General features: G+C 43.2%; 2 protein-coding genes across 8 annotated transcripts; one reads left to right on the top strand and one right to left on the bottom strand.

Moving 5' to 3' along the window:
* Nucleotides 1–223: 223 nt before the first annotated feature.
* LOC137591608 (protein EFR3 homolog B-like) lies at nt 224–17,400 on the bottom strand. 7 transcript variants are annotated; one of them, XR_011034671.1, is made up of 24 exons: nt 17,349–17,393; nt 17,214–17,258; nt 16,636–17,000; nt 11,103–11,179; nt 10,597–10,944; nt 10,255–10,376; nt 10,002–10,151; nt 9,412–9,507; nt 8,715–8,793; nt 8,475–8,610; nt 8,236–8,388; nt 8,053–8,164; nt 7,902–7,953; nt 7,586–7,758; nt 7,373–7,448; nt 7,069–7,230; nt 6,859–6,990; nt 6,709–6,776; nt 6,464–6,597; nt 6,214–6,305; nt 6,090–6,138; nt 5,860–5,966; nt 5,497–5,707; nt 224–320 (listed from the first exon to the last, which is right to left on the bottom strand). XR_011034671.1 is itself a non-coding variant. In XM_068309719.1 (24 exons), exons 3-24 carry the CDS (start codon nt 16,913–16,915, stop codon nt 5,573–5,575), a joined length of 2,664 nt encoding a protein of 887 aa, XP_068165820.1. In that variant the 5' UTR covers nt 16,916–17,000; nt 17,214–17,258; nt 17,349–17,392; the 3' UTR covers nt 5,352–5,572. The 7 variants fall into 7 exon arrangements, 5 of the variants coding, with proteins under 5 accessions (XP_068165820.1, XP_068165817.1, XP_068165818.1 ...); XR_011034670.1 differs by lacking the exon at nt 224–320 and adding an exon at nt 4,165–4,669; XM_068309719.1 differs by lacking the exon at nt 224–320 and having other exon boundaries at nt 5,352–5,707; nt 10,597–10,747; nt 10,817–10,944; nt 17,349–17,392.
* On the top strand, nt 3,909–5,161 carry LOC137591609 (pro-opiomelanocortin-like). The gene is made up of 2 exons (XM_068309722.1): nt 3,909–4,025; nt 4,423–5,161. Exons 1-2 carry the CDS (start codon nt 3,909–3,911, stop codon nt 4,960–4,962), a joined length of 657 nt encoding a protein of 218 aa, XP_068165823.1. The 3' UTR covers nt 4,963–5,161.
* Nucleotides 17,401–20,006: the final 2,606 nt, after the last annotated feature.

Below are 20,006 nucleotides of genomic sequence, written 5' to 3'. Positions count from 1 at the left end.
GCAAAATCATCTACTGTGTGCCAATGAATAGTTTGTTTTTAGGAGATATGCTTTTGCATAATAATGATAAAACGATGGGTGGCAATCAGAACAAACATTTGATATAAAAAAGAATAATCAATAAACAAAATTAAAAGTTACATCAACTTTTTAAAGGACGTTCAAGGTAAAACCGAGACAGAAAACAACTTCATTTTTGTAGTTTCTTGTGTTCATAGTTGCACCTGTGTCTGCCTGAAGGCTCCAGCGCAGCTGAAACATGACAAAGAGTCTCCTGCTGAGCGCCTTTCTCCTGCTGTCCGTCCTCCTCCTGCTGCTTCCTGCAGGTAACAGGAAAATAAAGTTAAAATTTTTATTTTGACAAATCCCAACCGGTGGTCCAGTTTTATTGTTTGATACCACAGGCAGGTTGTCATTCTTACTTTTCAACACTATAAATTTATTGTCTAGTCTACATTTTGACTTTCACATGAATATCACACCAGAAAAAATCCCTCAAACTGAACAGCTTTCTCATGCCGACACTAGTTTCTGAGGATTCATGTTGAAAATGGCAAAGTGGTGTGAAAAGAAACATTGACCTCTTGACAGACTGCTTCCTCTGAAGTCTTTCCTTCATGTTTTCACAGAGCAGGGAGTGTGTGAGACACGGGACAATTTAGGAGAATTTGATTTGCATTTGATGAAATAACAACCATCCACTTCTATTTCTAAATTATGTTCACATCAACATAAACTAAATAAAAAATATTGACAAAGCCTTTTAGGTGCAGATGAGGACGTGGTTGATCCAGGTGAAGGTGAGTGTTAGCGGTACACTGACATCAACTACACCCAGATAAACGGGCTCATCTTATAAATTCACAAAAGAGGCCATACATGTATTTATACACACATCAGTCACACACATGTGTCCTTTTTGTCGTCAGTCACAAACAATGTACAGTTGATCATTAAATAAATGTTTAGTTGTGATCGGGGAAGAAGTGCCACTGCTCAGTCAGTGTTTTGATTTGAAAAAAAATTCTTAAAAATAACGAGAAGTTACATCTCATTTACCCAGAGTCAAGAAATTATAAATAAATAAGATATTCAAAAGTAATTCAGAGGCCCATTTCAATTTTGAGAAATTTACTGCAAGCAACCAGTTAGCAAAACAAGAATCTGAGAGGATCGCAAACAACAGAACATGTCGTCAGCACCAAGCTTTCAGTTTGGAACGCCTCAGCCTGTATATAAAAGGCAGTTTTTATTTTTTTCACATTTGTGTTTCATTTTGATATTTAAAGGGTTTTATTTCTATGTAAAATAATTATCATTTGCATTTACATTTTTTACGAACATGAGAGAAAAGCACCTTTTTATTTTCTAGCTTTAATATGACCTGCGTTTTGTTTTACAACGATGAAAGACAATCTGGAGTAATTCAATTCAAGTAGTTCAATTTATTTTTATTCCAATTTCTCAAGTGTTTCCCTCCCATATGAATATGACTTTTACTTGAAGGCTAAAAAGGTCATATTTAGATACATTATGTATAGTTACACTCAAAATTGTGGTGATAATGCAGTCAGAGAAAGGCAGATTGATTTTAATGGCTGTAGTCAGTGGATGAAGTGCTTCCAGTTGTGTTGTCTTTTCCTTCCTTGCATATAATGGCTTGAATGGAGGTTCAAGGCCGTGAAAGCGGTCTAATGGGTTTATATTTACCTGCTCGTCTCCAGATTCTGCTCAGTTTGTTCCATTAGAAAAGCAAGAGATGGGAAATGACTCAACTCTGACTGACTGCCATATAGAAAACACTATATTTATGGTTATAACTTAAAAGTGACTTGACTTCAACTATTATTGTGTCATAAATAAATCACCATTATTTTTGTTTAGTAGTTTTTGTCATTTGCACCAAATTACCATAAAACATCTCATATCTTTAAAATAAAGTTAATATTATTTGCATTAAAATTCAAGCAATTTATGCAAATATTACAGTTCCAGTAATAGTATCAGAACTACTATGAGGCAAACATAGAGACCTAAATCAGAGGCTGAGAAAAAAAATTGGGTGCATGAAGAAAGAGAAAAAATCCCAAAAATCATGAAAAATATTCAAATGTCGTGAATTCAAAGGCCTCTGACATTCACAAGAATGTTCTTGGTGTTTTCTGTCAATGCATTCCAGATTCAAGCAATTTAAATCTGAACTTGTACTTCAGTCCCAGTGGACACCAGATTCTTGATGATGGCTTGCAGAGTCATGACAAGGGCAGACTTACTTTTTAGTAAATGTAATGCTTCAAAGCAAGTGGCTGTAGAGCCCTACAGGAATCTGGATGAACAGTATACAGTACACTTAAAACAACCAGAATGTGAAATTTAAAAGGTTGAAGTTGTTTTGGAACCTTGAGGAGGTTCCAGGTGGATGTAATCTTCCCCAAGCTGCCCGTTAAATGAGATAAAACCCTCTGTGGGTTGGTCATTAGTGGCACTGGGGGTTCAGACAAAAGAACGATGATGCAGAAGGTGTGTGTGTGTGTGTGTGTGTGTGTGTGTGTGTGTGTGTGTGTGTGTGTGTGTGTGTGTGTGTGTGTGTGTGTGTGTGTGTGTGTGTGTGTGTGTGTGTGTGTGTGTGTGTGTGTGTGTAACGCAACACCCTGAACAGCAATTATGAATCCTGCCTTCTCTCTATTGACGGCATGTCGGTCCGGTGCTAATCCACCAAATCTGCTGGCTGACATTTAACACACAGCATCACTGAGGTGGTGAATGGAGGTGTGTAGTGTGTGTCTGCGTGTGTGTGACCAGCTTTGGCTTGTAATTTCCTGCTCAGCTGAAGGGTGACATTGTTCCTCTTTTAATCAATTTAATTTTTTTTTTAAATTTTTTTTTTGTGGGGGGGGCTTGAAAACACACAAAAAACATAAACATAAATGAAAATGTTTTTGTCAAATAATGAATACGTCTGGTGTAAAACACACATCTGAGAAAAAGAAAACAACAAAAATCACATCTAAAACTTAAACACAGTGTTATTTCCTAAAACATTGCTCTTATGTAGTGTGTGTGTGTGTGTGTGTGTGTGTGTGTGTGTGTGTGTGTGTGTGTGTGTGTGTGTGTGTGTGTGTGTGCGTGCGTGCGTGCGTGTGTGTGCGTGTGTGTGGGAGGGAGGGGGTGACATGTCATTGATTGTCCATTTTCATGCACCAGTGTTTGCATGCATTTGGGTGAAGACGTTGTCGTCTGTGACTCTTGCGCGCGTCCGTCCTTGAATGACAGAGTATAAAAGTGGCCCCAACTGTGTGAGTGAGAGAAGAGGAGAGGAACAACAGAACAACAGAACCCTCCAACCAACAGCCAAACGACAAGGAACACCAGCAATAAGACGAAGAAGACGTGAAACACAGAGACGGGACAGCGAGGTAAGAAAAGGCTTCATTATGGTTGATTTATCATTTTTAAAAGTTATTTAGGCAATAAAAACATGTTAGATATTAAATATAAAATAACTGAACACTGCTACTGACTACTCACATTATGTAACTGGTTATTATATTTTTAAATATACCAGAAGACCAAGTCCCTAAATGCAAAGGTTTGAATATTTAATACGAGTTGGAAGGTGAAAATAAATTTCATCATATTCAAATACACCAAATCAACTTTTAAAATGTCCTCACTTATCTGTAAAATAAATGTACTTAACCAGAAAAAAGGACTTATTTTCCAAGTTTTGAGAAAAAAAAAAAATTATGTACAACGAGATGCATGTATAGACATTACACTGTAGTTTGCCCTTGTCAGTACAGTTTACTGAAATATATAAATGAATTTAAAAAAAGATATAATTGATGAGCTTTAACTTGTAATAATTAATGTATTTGTATTGTCATCTCTGATTAGTCAGCAGGAAAATGTGTCCTGTGTGGTTATTGGTGGCAGCGGCACTAGTGGGCGTGGCTAACGGAGCTATCAGTCAGTGCTGGGAGCATCCCAGCTGTCAGGACCTGAGCTCTGAGAGCAGCATGATGGTAACACACTCTTTACACACCGCGTCAGAATGAACAGACCCATTCTTACTTTTCTCTTATTTGTGTAAGATGTGAGATATAAACACAAACATGTCCGCTTTAGTGTGTGCATGATCAAATGTTTTTAATCATTGTCGAAACACATTATTATTATTTGTTCTCTGGCTTCAGAATTTACATGTTGATGCAAGGAGAGGAATAAAGATTTAAAGTTGGATTCAGAATATATCAATATGTACAATTCAGTCCTTCTTATTTTTGTTTTCACATCTACATTTGCACCAGTGTTAAACATCCAGCTACAGAACATCGATGAGGGTCTCAATGTGGGAACCAAGTTATTAAATACTCCATTTCCCTCCTCCTCTGAGTCTCTGCTTCGTCTCCCCCCCCACAGGGATGCATCCAGCTTTGTCGCTCTGACTTCTCAGCCGAGACCCCCATCATCCCGGGAAACGTCCACCTCCAGCCTGCACCTCCATCAGACCCCTCCTCCTTAATCTTCCCTTCCTCCTCCTCTCCTCAGACCAAACGCTCCTACTCCATGGAGCATTTCCGTTGGGGGAAACCCGTCGGGAGAAAACGCCGCCCCGTCAAGGTCTACACCTCCAACGGCGTGGAGGAGGAGTCTGCTGAGGTGTTTCCTGGAGAAATGAGGAGGCGGGATTTGACCAGTGAGTTGTTGGCGGCGGCAGAGGAAGAGGAGGAGAAAGTGCAGAAAGTGATGGAGGAGGCAGAGGAGGAGCAGCAGCAGCTCCTGGGGGAGCTCCAGGAGAAGAAAGATGGTTCCTACAAGATGAAGCATTTCCGCTGGAGCGGCCCGCCAGCTAGCAAACGCTACGGCGGCTTCATGAAGAGCTGGGACGAACGCAGCCAGAGGCCGCTGCTCACGCTCTTCAAGAACGTCATCAACAAAAACGAACAACAGCAGAAGTGACAGCAGGAGGAGGAAGAGGAGGGATGGTAGACGGCCACTGTCGCCGGCGAGGGAAGCTCATAGCAGACAAATTAGTCACCAATAAAATGCTCTGAAACTGCTGTCTGTAACTTGAATGAATGAAAGATAGGGAGTCCAAAATATGTTTTACTACTAATTTATGTAAATAACTGTAAATTATGTGAAAACATAAAGGAGTTATTTGCAAGCAAAAAAATGTTTTTGCTCTTTTTGTTTTTCTACAGTTCCACATGAATGAGTCAGACATGACCTGGATGATTAACTACACAACAAAACACTGAACGTTAATGCTACTAAAGAGATGTTTAAAGAAAACTCAGTTGTATTATTTAAATCAACAGCCACCTTAAATTTATGTGGATTTGCTGGACATTGTTAAAGTTCACAACTGAATGAAATGAAACACCTAAACATATAATATTTTATTAGCACCATCCAAATCACTAACACATGCTTACAGATTTGCATCGAGTCTCAAGTGAAGTCAACCTAGTTCAGACGTCAGCCCCCTACCTCCTTCTCTCCTCTGCTGCCTCCTCGCCTCCTCTCCCTCCTCCTTATGTAAGGAAACGATCGCTGCCAATCGTCTCTAATAGACACACAGGTCAGGGAACTTCATCTCGTAGAGGGGCGTGGAGCGAGGTGGCGAGTGTCCAGATGGAGACGGAGGGGGGCGAATGACCAGATGGAACACTTGATCCAGTTTAGACTGAAGCGAAGACATCTGGAGAGAAAAGCATGACATCCAGCGACAGACGGGATGAGGAGGCTGCAGAGTAACAGTCATTCATTAATGAGAGCACACATCTGAAGTTCACCTTCAGTTAACAGTTAAAAGGCTGCACGTTGGAGGTCACAGGGTCAGAGGTCACTTACCCTGGCTCCGCAGTGAGCAGCGATTTCCTCAAATGGAGCCGTCTGGAACTTCTCCACCACCTGCATCCTCTTCCTCCTCTCCTCCTGCGCAACACTTCCTCTGTTCTCTGCATAACACAATATTTTAGTCACACAAGATAAAAATGATTTTATTGTAATAAATAAAAACTATCACACACACAGAAAACAATACAGTAAACAATGTATAAAAAGCAACTTAAATCACCCACCGATAGCGCTCTTCAGCGTCTGAAAGGTGATCTGCTCTGTTTGGGGATGCTAGAGAAGAGAGACAGGTCATCAGACAGACAGGCAGGAAGGCAGACAGGCAGACACAGGCTGGCAGACAGGTACCTGCTCTGTATCAGGACGGCACTCGGGGTCGATATCGATCTGCACAGAGATGACATCACCAACGCTCTTCCTCTTAGACAGACGATCCTCATCTAAAGACAAAACAAGAATTTCAGTTTATTAAAGCCTCCAGAGTGTGTGTGTGTGTGTGTGTGTGTGTGTGTGTGTGTGTGTGTGTGTGTGTGTGTGTGTGTGTGTGTGTGTGTGTGTGTGTGTGTGTGTGTGTGTGTGTGTGTGTGTGTGTGTATACCTGTCAGCTGAGGTGTGTATGGCGTGTTTAAGCGGTCAGCATGTGCACTGTAGCTGCTTCCTGTAAGAGCCTCACACATCTTTGATTGGTCAAACAGACAGGCTTCATCTACCTGCAGCTCATCTTTTGGGAGACTGGCACACGCACACACACACACACACACACACACACACACACACACACATAAATACAACAGACAACTGACATTAATTCTCTCTCTCCAGTTCATCTCTATGTCTCTCTACCTGGGCGTGTCACGGAACACCTCCTCAGGCAGCAGGTGGGGGGTGTTCTTCCGCCGGCTCTCAATGACCTGCAGACACACAACACATCAAACTTTACGCTGTATGAACACACACCTGCCAGACATGTTCAAACACACCCCTAGTCTTCACCTGTGTGACGTGCAGATGTAGGGGCGGAGGTGGGCCGAGCAGCGCCAACAGGTTGAGGAAAGCAGCGCAGACGGCGTGGACGCCACAGCGATTAAACACTGACAGACTCTCATGATTGGACGATGCCAGCTCCTGACCAGCCAATCACAAGTTGAGCCAGCATGAGCATAAAACAACAGCCATTATCATTAACTTTACAACAGCTCATACCTGTAGGGCAAGAACCAGTCTAATCAGGTCTACCCACACCTCCTCATTGGCCAGCTCCACACTCAATACAGCCAATAAGGTGATGAGAGCCTGGTAATGGCCCCGCCCACTGCTTTCCTCCTTACACGTCAGGTAGACGTGTCTGTAAAGATGCTGAGCATGCTACACACACACACACACACACACACACACACACACATACACACACACACACACACACACACACACACACACACACGGATATCTATCCAATGACAGTGACTGATTCTCCTCAGAAGAGAACAGTCATGTTTCTTTCTCTCACCTTTCTGATGAACAAGTTGTCCTGTCGACAGCAACGGTCCTCCTTCAGCTCCAGCATTGAGACGTCACACATGACCCTGTGGAAACACAGGAAGACGGGAAGAAGATCACCAACACAGACCCCACCCTGTCCACCACATGATCTAAATCTACCCCATCAGAAACAGTCCAGTACTGTCTGATGGAGTCCTTGGCATGTCTGTGGAGATGTGACCTGCTAGTGTCGAGCCTGGTGGCATTCTGCTGTCTGTCGATAAGAGAGGTGAGGATGGAGAGAACCAGCAGACGGATCTCCGGATCCTCCATAAGGGTGAAGGACAACAGAGGCTCCAAGAAGGACGAGGGCAACGCCGTCAACAGATTATGGCTTTCATAACTCTCTGATACCTGAAGGAAGACAGACTTTAATGTGGAGAACCTAGATCCTGTGTGTGACAAATGAACTGCTAGCAGGATGTAGCAGGAATCCACATCAGTAGTGTTGTAGGTCACATGTAGGCTGGGAGGGATTTGAATAGAACGGAGCTGACCTGGAGGAGAGACTTCAGCAGCATCACCTGGATCATTCTGCTGCCTTCAAACCTGAAACCGATGCCAGGACCTTTAAATTCATGTTTGTTCTTTTTTGGAACATTTGAAACATGTTTATGTGGGCCTGGAAGAATAGAACTGAAGCGGTACCCTGCATTGGGTGATCCAAGCACAGGGTAGATACCAGGAACTGGGATCTTTCCCATGATGAACAGCATGACCTCTGACCTCTGGTAGATGGGAAGTGTATTGGCAAAGGATCCTGGACAGTTAAAACAATAAAAAATGACAGACTTGTACACGTCTAGGGGACAAAAAACACCCAACACTGACCAATAGTTTTGATGACGGCATCCTGCAGAGTTTTCTCCTCAGTTGAGGTGGTTTGGTGTTTTCCGGTGTTGTCATAGAAACCAGTTAGCTGGTAGTCGACGCTCTGCCTGAGCTGTCGCAGTAATGTGTTGAACACCTCCAGTACCGTGGGACCTACAGTTCACACACACACACACAGAACTTTAGGTTCCAGAGGTAGAATGACACACAGTGTACGGACACGCAGCAGATGGACCGACCCACAGATCCAGTGGCCTCAATGACAGCAGCCTCAGACAGGACCTCTACGATCCCGGCTCTGACTGAAGCAGGACTCCTGCTGTTGGCGTCCAGATGACCCAGCAGCTGCTGGATCACCAGGTGAGAATGCTGTGACTAAGGGAGTCAACAGAGGTCATAGATCAGAGGTTAGCTCCGACGAATCAAGTTATGGGGCACAAACAAATAATAACAGTGGTGTAGTGAAAATACTGACTCACCTGGATGGAGAACATGATGATCTTAAAACACTGAACAGCAAAACCTCTTCCTTTCCAAAGACCGTGACTGTCCAAGTGTCTGAAAGCACACAGTCTGCTTAACCTGGTAGTACTACTAGTACTACTACTACATTACTATCACTATCACTAGTCCTACTATCACTACTAATACTACTACTACTAATACTTCAACTACTACTACTATTACTACTACAACTACTACTACTATTACTATTACTACGACTATTCCTACGACGACGACTACTTCCAGCACTACTACTACTACTACCATTACTACCACTACTACTACTACTACTACTACCATTACTACCACTATCACTACTACTACTACTACTACCAGTACTACCACTACTACCACCATTACTAACACTACCACTACTACTGCTACCATTAATACCACTACCATTAATACCACTACCATTACTACTACTAGTACTTCTACTACTACTACTACTATTACTACTATTACTACTACTACTACTATTAGTACTACTACTACTATTACTGCTCCTACTATTACTACTACTACTACTACTACTATTGCTACTACTACTACTACTACTACTACTACTACTACTACTACTACTACTACTACTACTAATAATAATAATAATAATAATAATAATAATAATAATAATAATAATAATAATAATAAAAGAAAACATGTGCAGCTCACATCAGCACAGGTCTGATCGCGTTGTTAATGTGTCCATAAGCAGCTCGTCCCAACAATTCCCTGAAACACACCTCAGTCTGCTCTGCTGGAGACTCACTGCACACGCACACACACACACACACGCGCACACACACACACACGCGCACACACACACACACACACACACACACACACACACCTTGTTGACATCAGTGACCTAAATGCAGGTGTATTACAGTTCGCCCTCTCGCATTCTTGCATCAAAACTCCCGACTTCACCTCATTGCAGAGTTTTGTAATGCAGTCATGTGATACCGTACACGCATTCTATTGGCTGACAGCATACGGAAGTTCGCTACGTTCTGTGAGTCTTGGACTTACGTGAGACACAAAAGTGCTTTAAACAATCAATCAGAGTGTGGGAAAAGGTAATACAGAGAAAAGGTGGTTTAATATCATTATGGGGAGGGTCATTGATGTTTAAATTACCGTAAATAATAAGATAAATAGTTTGTCGCTATATCGCGGAATTCATTGATCGCGAGCGGTTCCTGGAATGCATTACCCGCAAAGAATGAGGACGCATTGTATTCATTGTGAAGTGCGTTCACCTGCTGTCATGCGTGTGCTGCTGCAGGTTGACCAGCAGGGCGGGGACAATCTGCTCCATGTGACGTGGCTCCCAAATGTTCACCTGCAGCTCGTCATCAACCGTCTTCCTGACCACACCCTGCAGGCCACGGATCCCCGAGACGCGTATCCTTAACACACATAAGCACACACACACACACACACACATCAATCAGTCAATCTTCCTATGGATTAATCTCAAATAGTAAATGTTCTGTAATCAGAACAACTGACTTGTTCTGGACGTCTGTGTCATGATGGTCGGAGTGACACATCTCGCTGAAGCGAGACACAAAGAAGTCGTAGCTGCGATGATATGACGGCGTGTCCTCCTCGATGTTTGCAAACTTCACAAACTGCTCGAGAGAAAACGTTCATGAATGACTTTCACACTATTAACGTCAACTATTACGATGAACCGTTGTTGATGGAATCAGAGAAACTGCAGTGGCAGCAGGAAAGTGTTTCCAGCTGTTCCACTGATGATTTCATCATCCATCAGCCCTGGTGCAGTGCATTGAAGGCTATCTCAATGCATGCATGACATAACTGTAACATCTGCGCTGCAGGACTCACAGAGTTGGTGGCCAGGATGTGGAGGTGAGGTTTGTCGGCCTCCAGCAGCAGGCGCAGCGTACTGAGGAAGCTCTCCACCAGCAGGTTAATGCTCTGGCAGTGACAGGCCAGCAGCAGCTGCTCCATCGCCTCCATGGCTATGCACACGTACCTGAACCACAAGCACACAGGTGAACAGATGTCACACCAGCTGGTTCTTGTGATGGTGGCGCGCGCTGACCCGTAGCGGTGGCGGTTGAGCTCCCTCGTCAGTCGTTCTGACAGATAAGCAGCGATCCGGTCCAGCTTCTCTGGTGCCGACAGAGCAAAGAAGGTCAGCTTCTCCATGTTGGCTTTCACCAGGCCTTCCTGAAAACACAGCCATACACATGAGTGTGTGTGTGTGTGTGTGTGTGTGTGTGTGTGTGTGTGTGTGTGTGTGTGTGTGTGTGTGTGTGTGTGTGTGTGTGTGTGTGTGTGTGTGTGTGTGTGTGTGTGTGTGTGTGTGTGTGTGTGTGTGTGTTTACTTCAGGATCTTCTGGGAAAATATTATCGACCAGTCGCTTGTATCGAGGACGTAGCGCCCAACAGCAGCCGCACAGTCCTGCACACACAGAAGTCATGTGAAAGTTTGAATTTAGGAATATGGATCATGTTTTCGCATGTAATAATGATAAAGAAACAGACTTTTGTCCCCATTAATTAAGATAACAGAGAAGAAAATTAATCGTATTATCTTGAGAAAAAAAATATCTTCTTCTTCTTCTTTTCCTTTCGGCTTTTCCCTTCAGGGGTCGCCACAGCGAATCAATTTCCTCCATCTAAGCCCTGTCCTTTGAATCCTCTTCTCTCACACCAACTACCTTCATGTCTTCCCTCATTACATCCATAAACCTCCTCTTTGGTCTTCCTCTAGGCCTCCTGCCTGGCAGTTCAAAACTCAGCATCCTTCTACCAATATATTCACTATCTCTCCTCTGGACATGTCCAAACCATCTCAGTCTGGCCTCTCTGACTTTATCTCCAAAACCTCTAACATGCGCTGTCCCTCTGATGTACTCATTCCTGATCATATCCTTCCTGGTCACTCCCAGAGAGAACCTCAGCATCTTCATCTCTGCTACCTCCAACTCTGTCTCCTGTCTTTTCCTCAGTGACACTGTCTCTAGACCAAACAACATCGCTGGTCTCACCACAGTTTTGTACACCTTTCCCTTCATTTTAGCTGAAACTCTTCTATCACACATCACACCTGACACTTTCCTCCACCCGTTCCATCCTGCCTGGACACGCTTCTTCACCTCTTTTCCACACTCTCCATTGCTCTGGACTGTTGAGCCTAAGTACTTAAAATCCTCCACCTTCTTGATCTCTTCTCCCTGTAACCTCACTCTTCCACTTGGGTCCCTCTCATTCACGCACATGTACTCTGTCTTACTGCGGCTAACCTTCATTCCTCTCCTTTCCAGGACAAACCTCCACCTCTCTGTAGCTTCTCCTCCACCTGTTCCCTGCTCTCACTACAGATCACAATGTCATCTGCAAACATCATAGTCCATGGAGATTCCTGTCTAACCTCGTCTGTCAGCCTGTCCATCACCATGGCAAACAAGAAGGGGCTCAGAGCTGATCCCTGATGCAGTCCCACCTCCACCTTGAACTCCTCTGTCACACCTACAGCACACCTCACCACTGTCTTACAGTCTTCATACATGTCCTGCACCGTTCTAACATACTTCTCTGCCACTCCAGACTTCCTCATACAATACCACAGTTCCTCTCTGGGCACCCTGTCATAAGCTTTCTCCAGATCTACAAAAACACAATGCAGCTCCCTCTGGCCTTCTCTGTACTTCTCTATCAACATCTTCAAAGCAAATACTGCATCTGTAGTACTCTTTTTTGGCATGAAACCATACTGCTGCTCACAAATATTCACTTCTGACCTTAGTCTAGCTTCCACTACTCTCTCCCATAACTTCATTGTATGGCTCATCAGCTTTATTCCTCTGTAGTTGCCACAACTCTGCACATCTCCCTTGTTCTTAAAAATGGGCACCAGCACACGTCTCCTCCATTCCTCAGGCATCTTCTCACTATCTAAGATCCTGTTGAACAACCCAGTCAGAAACTCTACTGCCACCTCTCCTAGACACTTCCATACCTCTACAGGTATATCATCAGGACCGACTGCCTTTCCACTCTTCATCCTCTTCAATGCCCTCCTCACTTCATCCTGACTAATCTTTGCAACATCCTGGTCCACAACAGTCACCTCTTCTAGTCTTTGTTCCCTCTCATTTTCCACGTTCATCAACTCTTCAAAGTACTCTTTCCATCTTCCCATCACACTACTGGCACCTGTCAATAGACTTCCATCTCTACCCTTAATCACCCTAACCTGCTGCACGTCCTTCCCATCTCTGTCTCTCTGTCTTGCCAACCGGTATAGATCAGTCTCTCCCTCCTTACTGTCCAACCTAGCATACAAGTCATCATAAGCTTCTTGTTTGGCCTTTGCTACCTCTACCTTCACCTTACACTGCATCTCCCTGTACTCCTGTCTACTCTCCTCAGTCCTCTCAGTGTCCCACTTCTTCTTAGCTAACCTCTTTCTCTGTATACACTCCTGTACCTCCTCATTCCACCACCAAGTCTCCTTATCTACTTTCCTTCCAGATGACACACCAAGTACTCTCCTACCTGTCTCCCTGATCACATTAGCTATAGTTGTCCAGTCATCTGGAAGCACCTCCTGACCACCCAGAGCCTGTCTTAACTCTTTCCTAAAAGTCCTGCAACACTCTTCCTTATTCAGCTTCCACCATTTCGTCTTCTGCTCTGCCTTTGCCCTCTTCATCTTCCTCACCACCAGAGTCATCCTACACACCACCATCCTATGCTGTTTGGCTACACTCTCACCTACCACTACTTTGCAGTCACTGATCTCTTTCAGGTTACACCGTCTACACAAGATGTAGTCTACCTGTGTGCTCCTACCGCCACTCTTATAGGTCACTCTATGTTCCTGCCTCTTCTGGAAGAAAGTATTCACTACAGCCATTTCCATCCTTTTTGCAAAGTCAACTACCATCTGTCCTTCTGCGTTCCTCTCCTGGATACCAAACCTGCCCATCACCTCCTCATCACCTCTGTTTCCTGCACCAACATGTCCATTGAAGTCTGCTCCAATGACAACTCTCACTTCTAGGCATGCTCTGCATCACTTCATCAAGGTCCGACCAGAATTTCTCCTTCTCCTCCAGCTCACATCCTACCTGTGGAGCATACCCGCTAACAACATTGAACATCATACCTTCTATTTGTAGCTTCAGACTCATCACTCTATCTGACACTCTTTTTACCTCCAGGACATTCCTAACAAACTCCTCCTTCAAGATAACTCCTACTCCATTTCTCTTCCCATCTACACCATGATAGAACATGAGATTGAGAAAAAAAATATAAATCTGTCAAAAAATGTTTTTTAATTTTTATCCTGTAATTCTGTGCTGTCACAATTTTAAAAAGTTTCAGCTACACAATTTGATGATATTACGGAGAGAATGTTTCATTTGTACCAACAAGAAATTAAAAACTGAACTGGTTTCTTTTAGAATTGCAATTTAAATCCAGTCAGCAGTCAGTCCATAAATGAACGTTAGGGGGCAGCAGAGAGTCCGTCCACGTTAACCCACTTTCAGCAGATTTATATTCAATTTTTCATCATACTCCATGGTCAGTGTAATACTGTAAGTTCTGGGAGATTAACAAAGAAATGAGATCCAACAATACACACACACACACACACACACACACACACACACACATACAGATGCACACACCATCATATGTCTTTATCATTAATCCTGCAGTGTTGCATAATGCGTTCATACTGTTGTTTTATAGATGTAAAAGGATGACGGTTCAATCCCCACTCTGTTCCATGTGACCTACTGAAGTGCCTCTGAGCAACAGCAGATATTTATGATTCACACTGTAAAACAGGTCTGCTGTGATTTATTCAAAGATAAGTGAATGTGTTAGTAACGGAACTGACATCTAACACATACATCATCTTTTCATTTTCCTCTCATTTAGAGAATTTAATTTCTGGCCAAACAAAAATAAACCATTTTCTTTTTTTGTGTGTGTCACAAATTTAGTTTGTCTCATATTTTCTTTAATTTAGTAAGTTGTAAGGCATCGGTCATTGGAATATGATTAACACTGACCACACCTCTGAGGAACACCGACCACCACTAGAACTGAACAAGCCTCTTGAATGAGAGGAGAAACGTCTTTACTTTCTAAAAGTCCAGTGGATTGATTTAGACTCCTTTGGACTCTTCAGTTACTGTTTTGACAATGAAATTCATTTAAACTATGTAAACATAATTACTTTCTACTTTTAATTTCCTGTAAATAAAAAACAATCAAACCTATATAATACATTTAAAAATTAAAGACCCCTATAAAATATTTAAAAAATAAATAACTCTCATTCTGCTAGTCCTTTAAAACCATTAAAAAGTGAGAATAAAATCTTCTTAAATATCTTAATATAGTACAATTAATAAGTTATCCAATCAGAATTACTAGTACAACATTATTTAGAATTGAAATTGAATTAAATGTATCTAAATATAAATAAATATATCTATGTTTCTGCACCTGTTGCTGAACACATCATAGAAAGCCGACAGACATGGAATTGTAGCATCTATTTCTACATTCAAATTATCTACTTGTTATGATTTTCAGGGATGGTAATTCAACGCTCAACTGGAAATATCTCCACATCCAAAGGGAAACAGAAAAGAGTGAATAAAAGTGAATATTTCTCACCGTACATGAAGACGATTCCTTCAGCTCACATCCACGCTCTAACACAAGTCTCTGGTTAATCCTTCAGACACACGCACACACACACACACACCCACACGCTAAACACATCCGCTCAGTCACCATCATGTTAAAACCATGTATCTCTGCATTCAGTGGAGGATTAACTGTCAAACGATTATGTTGGGAAATGACATGTTTTGTTTTATTCATCTAAACTCCAGATGAATAAAGTTACATCCTGGATTCTCTGAGGTTCACACGAACATCCTGTTTTTAGGCATAAAACAGATTTAATGTGGAGTAACACTAATATTGTCACCAGCTTTAAACCTGAAAGCGTCCCGTGTGTGTGTGTGTGTGTGTGTGTGTGTGTGTGTGTGTGTGTGTGTGTGTGTGTGTGTGTGTGTGTGTGTGTGTGTGTGTGTGTGTGTGTGTGTGTGTGTGTGTGTGTGTGTGTGTGTGTGTGTGTGTGTGTGTGTGTGTTTGATCCAGGCCATGTGCAGCAGCTCAGCACTCTGTAATCTTCTCTGGATTTATTCATCATTCCAGCAGTGGCAGGAAAAAAAACCAAACGTATCAGGACCTTCCAGGACTGAAGCTGAACTGTACACAGATGATTTAGTGCCTCATTTAATATCATTTATTTTTGACATCCTTATAGTTCCAGTCACTTTTTCTTTGTAGTATCTTAATCTGGTTATTGGTTAATATGATCATAAAATCCTCATCCTGATGCGGTTAGAACACCGGTAAGGTCCGAAAAACATAAACAATTTTTTAAGGAAAATATAGAGATGAAGCGATCAGTGGAGTCATCGGTTCCAGTAAGGAATCAAGCAGCAGCGGTGACCAGACAGATGTTGTTCGTTGTATAATTTTTAAATTATACAACAAACAACAATTAAAATATCAATCAGTACTGAAAATACTTTTTTAACAATCAATTATCTTTTAGATTAAATAAGCTGTTCATTACACAAAGTACTGTATGAACAACACTTGCCGTCAACACATTTTTTCAAAAGTATTTCTGTCCACGCACTTAAATAAATAATGTGAATTCTCTCCAGAGGATTAAGTTTTAATTTAAAAGTTGTTCATTTTATTTAATATTTCATATTTTCTGTTTTCATGAAGCAGGAGATTTTCAGCTCATTATTTATTTGTTATTAGTCCTACCAGGACTACCTGCAGTAACATTAGTGGTGTTACCTCCAGGAGCCTGATGGTCCAGCACCGAGCAGCAGTCTTGCAGCAGCCTCCGAGGAGCCTGGGAGACGGTGGACACGGCGATGCACCTCGGCAGTGACACCCCCCTGGGCAGGCTGGGTAAGTTCATGCCCCTGGGCATGGTGGGTAAACTGGGCATACTGGGTAAGGTAGGCATACTGGGCATGGTGATGCCTCTGGGTAAACTAGGAGGGTTGATGGCTCTGGGCAAGGAGTTAAAGATGGTAGGCATGCTGGGAAATCTGGGCAGAGTCCCCGACATCTCTGCGGCAACCTGTCTGATTGTTGACCAGACGGATGGATGGAGGAAGCTGAGGAAGATGGAGTGGAGGGATGGAGGAGGAACTCTGGGCAGAAGTGAAGGTGGAGAAAGTGAGAGGAGGTCAAATGAGAAAATGAAAAGCAGGATTGAAATGAAAAAAGTATTTTCTCTCAACTTCTGCCTGCTCACATTCCTCTGAGCCTTAACCCCTTCTGCTCAGTTCCATTCAACACCGATAGTTTGCTCATATGGACATGTCCAATACACACTGGAACACATCTACTACAAAAATACTCACAGAAAGCAGTGGAGTTACAGTAGCGGAGGTCATCCAGACTTGAGTCTGAAAGTTTCATTTTATTTATTTAAGCATTTTAGATGCTATGTTATACTTCTAATCTGACACACACAAACACACACAGAAAGCTCCTACCTGCTCAATTCCAGCGTTGCTCTCTTCTAATCGTTCCCCTCTGAGGGCAAACATGGAGCTGCTTATGTAACAACAGCTGAGCCTCTGCTGACCAGCAGCTCAGATCAATAATCAATTTGTGCGATCAACCCAGAACTCTGTTTTGCAGCACATGTTTCAACACGTTCCCAAAAAACTTTTCAACCATGAGTTTAAATTCAAGGATCATCTTAAACTTAAACATCTATAAATAGTGCTGATGAAATATTTACATATTACATATTTATATATTATAATTTCATGGAAAATTTTAAAGGCTGCACAGAGGGCAGCATCAGTGGGCTTGACCCAGATCCTCCTCACATTCCAAGGCCTCTGCAGTAATGGGGGAGCTCCCTCTGCTGTTTCTATCTGGAGATGTATAGCAGACATCTTTGATGACATCATCAATACCTGGACAACCTGCAGACAGATGCCGACTGTTCTGAACCAGGCTGTTCTGTGTTGCTTTTTCTCCACAATGTCTGAAATCTCCTGAGATCAACCACAAAAATCAAACTGACTTACTTAACTTGATTTATGGCGCTTACAGGTGCTCCCGCATGGCGTCCATCTCTCTCTGTCTTCAGCAACTTTTATGGCTTGGTGTAGGGACATCTTGATAGACTTTAAGTCCTGTGTGACACTGTCCAGCCAGTGGAGAAGGGGTCTGCCACAGGGCCGTTTCCAGCAAAGGTGTTTTTTGGTTGATTTCCATGATATCCTTGGCCGGATATCCTGCATCCTTGCGCACAAGGTGTCTGAGCCACCTCAGCCTTCTCTGGGCATTTAGTGTTGAGGCTGGGGTTAGTTTTGTTCGGGCTCTGATCCTCTCATTGTAGATGAAATCAGACCACCTGACACCAAGTATTCGTCTCTGGCACTGCAAAATCGAAGAGATCAATATGTTTTCTATCCTGATCCCTTGTTTGCCAGGTCTCACTTCCATATAAAAAAACCAGACACTACCAGAGTGTTGTACATCTTCATTTTGGTGGCAAATGAGATGTTCCCTTTATGCCAGAGTCTTGTGAAGCTTTCTCATGGTACCAGAGTCTTTGCTGATTCTGTAGGATATTTCACCATCTATCAATCCATCAGCAGCTTTAGACGAGCCTATGTAGGTAAAGTTCTTCACATATTCCACTAGTTCACCATCAATCTGGAGGGGAGAAGGTATGGCATTGTCGGGTGAAATAAGCATTAGCTTGGTCTTTGGCCAGGTAATCTTCATTCCTACTTTCGCTGCTTTTGTATTCAGGGTGGTCAGGATTTGGTGGAGTTTCTCTTGGCTGGAGAAACTCCAGCCAAGCGATATCATCCGCATAAGCTAGATCTGTTAGATTCCAGGAGCCAAGGTTGATACTTATATCATTGTCATGGATATCGATTGGTTTGTTCATCAGGTGGTCGATGACACAATTAAACAGATCTGGTGTTACCACACAACCTTAACATACACCTGAGGCAATACTGAACCAATCACTTGTGTCATCCTTGATCCTGACACAGCTCTAGCTATCATCATACAGACGTTTGGAGAGTCTTGTAAGTTTTGGTGGGACCCCAGAGCACTGTAGTAGTAAGCGTAAAATGATGCATCACTGTCGTGATGCAAAGGTTAATTGTAGCACAGAACTGGAGGAGCCTCTGTCCATTGTCATTGGTGTTGGAATTTGGGGACACAGGTCCAAAGATTCCTGGCCATGCACTGTGTGTGAGGAGGTCACAGGCTATGGTAGCATTCAGGTCGCCAAGTAGCATGGTGATGTCATGTTGGCTGATGCTGGACATGATACTGTTAAGCTTGCTATAGAACTCGTCTTTATCCTCAGCACTGCTTGTCTTGGTTGGGGAATAGCAGGCTATGAGACTTTTCCAAGTTTGTGTGTAAGGCGGGCTGTCAGTATTCTAGATGACACAGGTGTCCAGATGACAACGTCTCTGCATGATTCCTTGTGTAGGGCGATAGCCACACCCTCTCCACAGCGGTCCTCATGTCCAGACCATAAAATATGGTTCTGGCCCACAATGGTTTCACTCACACCCACCCAGCGCACCTCCTCAAGACTAGCTATGTTGACATAGTATCGGGCCAGCTCTTCTCTCAGGAGAGGTATAGCACCAGGAGTGTTGAGGGTCAAGACATTCCAAGATGCGAGTCTCATTGATGCTTTCCATAGATCAATCTGTTGTCCGTTTCCATGCAAGGGTCGTCTCCGGTTGGATCTGTCCGTTATCTGATTAGGCATAACTTCATCTTTGAAGAGGTAGAAGGGACAGGGGTCTGTGGGGTGTCGGTGAGGGACCTTCATCCGCTCGAACTGTTGGGGTATCATTGAGGGACCTTCTTCCGGTGACTATTTGACCTGTAGCTGGGGACCGTTAACAGTGGTGGCGTAAGTTCTGCAGACATTCTGTTCCCTTTCCACCATCCAGACGCCGGCAGCAATGTTCAGAAGGTTGACTGTCACACAGTTCCGCACTCCTGCCACGGCACAGGACACTCCTCCCTGGAACCCCGCTGCTTATCAGAGCCACTGGTACCACCACGTGATCCGGTCCTCCTCCGGTTTACCGGCCGGTGCGGTGGCTTCAAATCAATTCGAACATCCAAATTCAAGCATCTGTCTTTATTGA

The sequence above is a fragment of the Antennarius striatus genome, chromosome 24, assembly GCF_040054535.1.
Source record: "Antennarius striatus isolate MH-2024 chromosome 24, ASM4005453v1, whole genome shotgun sequence".
Taxonomy (NCBI): Eukaryota; Metazoa; Chordata; class Actinopteri; order Lophiiformes; family Antennariidae; genus Antennarius; species Antennarius striatus.
This window is presented reverse-complemented; position numbering and strand designations above follow the sequence as displayed.

What these genes read in the sequence shown, in the direction of transcription:
- LOC137591609 (XM_068309722.1), top strand. Translation starts at nt 3,909, where the DNA reads ATGTGTCCTGTGTGGTTATTGGTGGCAGCGGCACTAGTGGGCGTGGCT. An exon ending in GCTCTGAGAGCAGCATGATG is followed by an intron (nt 4,026 to 4,422) that starts GTAACACACTCT and finishes CCCCCCCCACAG; the next exon opens with GGATGCATCCAGCTTTGTCG.
- LOC137591608 (XM_068309717.1), bottom strand. Translation starts at nt 16,915, where the DNA reads ATGTCGGGGACTCTGCCCAGATTTCCCAGCATGCCTACCATCTTTAAC. An exon ending in TGCCGTCATCAAAACTATTG is followed by an intron (nt 8,165 to 8,235) that starts GTCAGTGTTGGG and finishes TTAACTGTCCAG; the next exon opens with GATCCTTTGCCAATACACTT. An exon ending in GACTGGTTCTTGCCCTACAG is followed by an intron (nt 6,991 to 7,068) that starts GTATGAGCTGTT and finishes TTGGCTGGTCAG; the next exon opens with GAGCTGGCATCGTCCAATCA.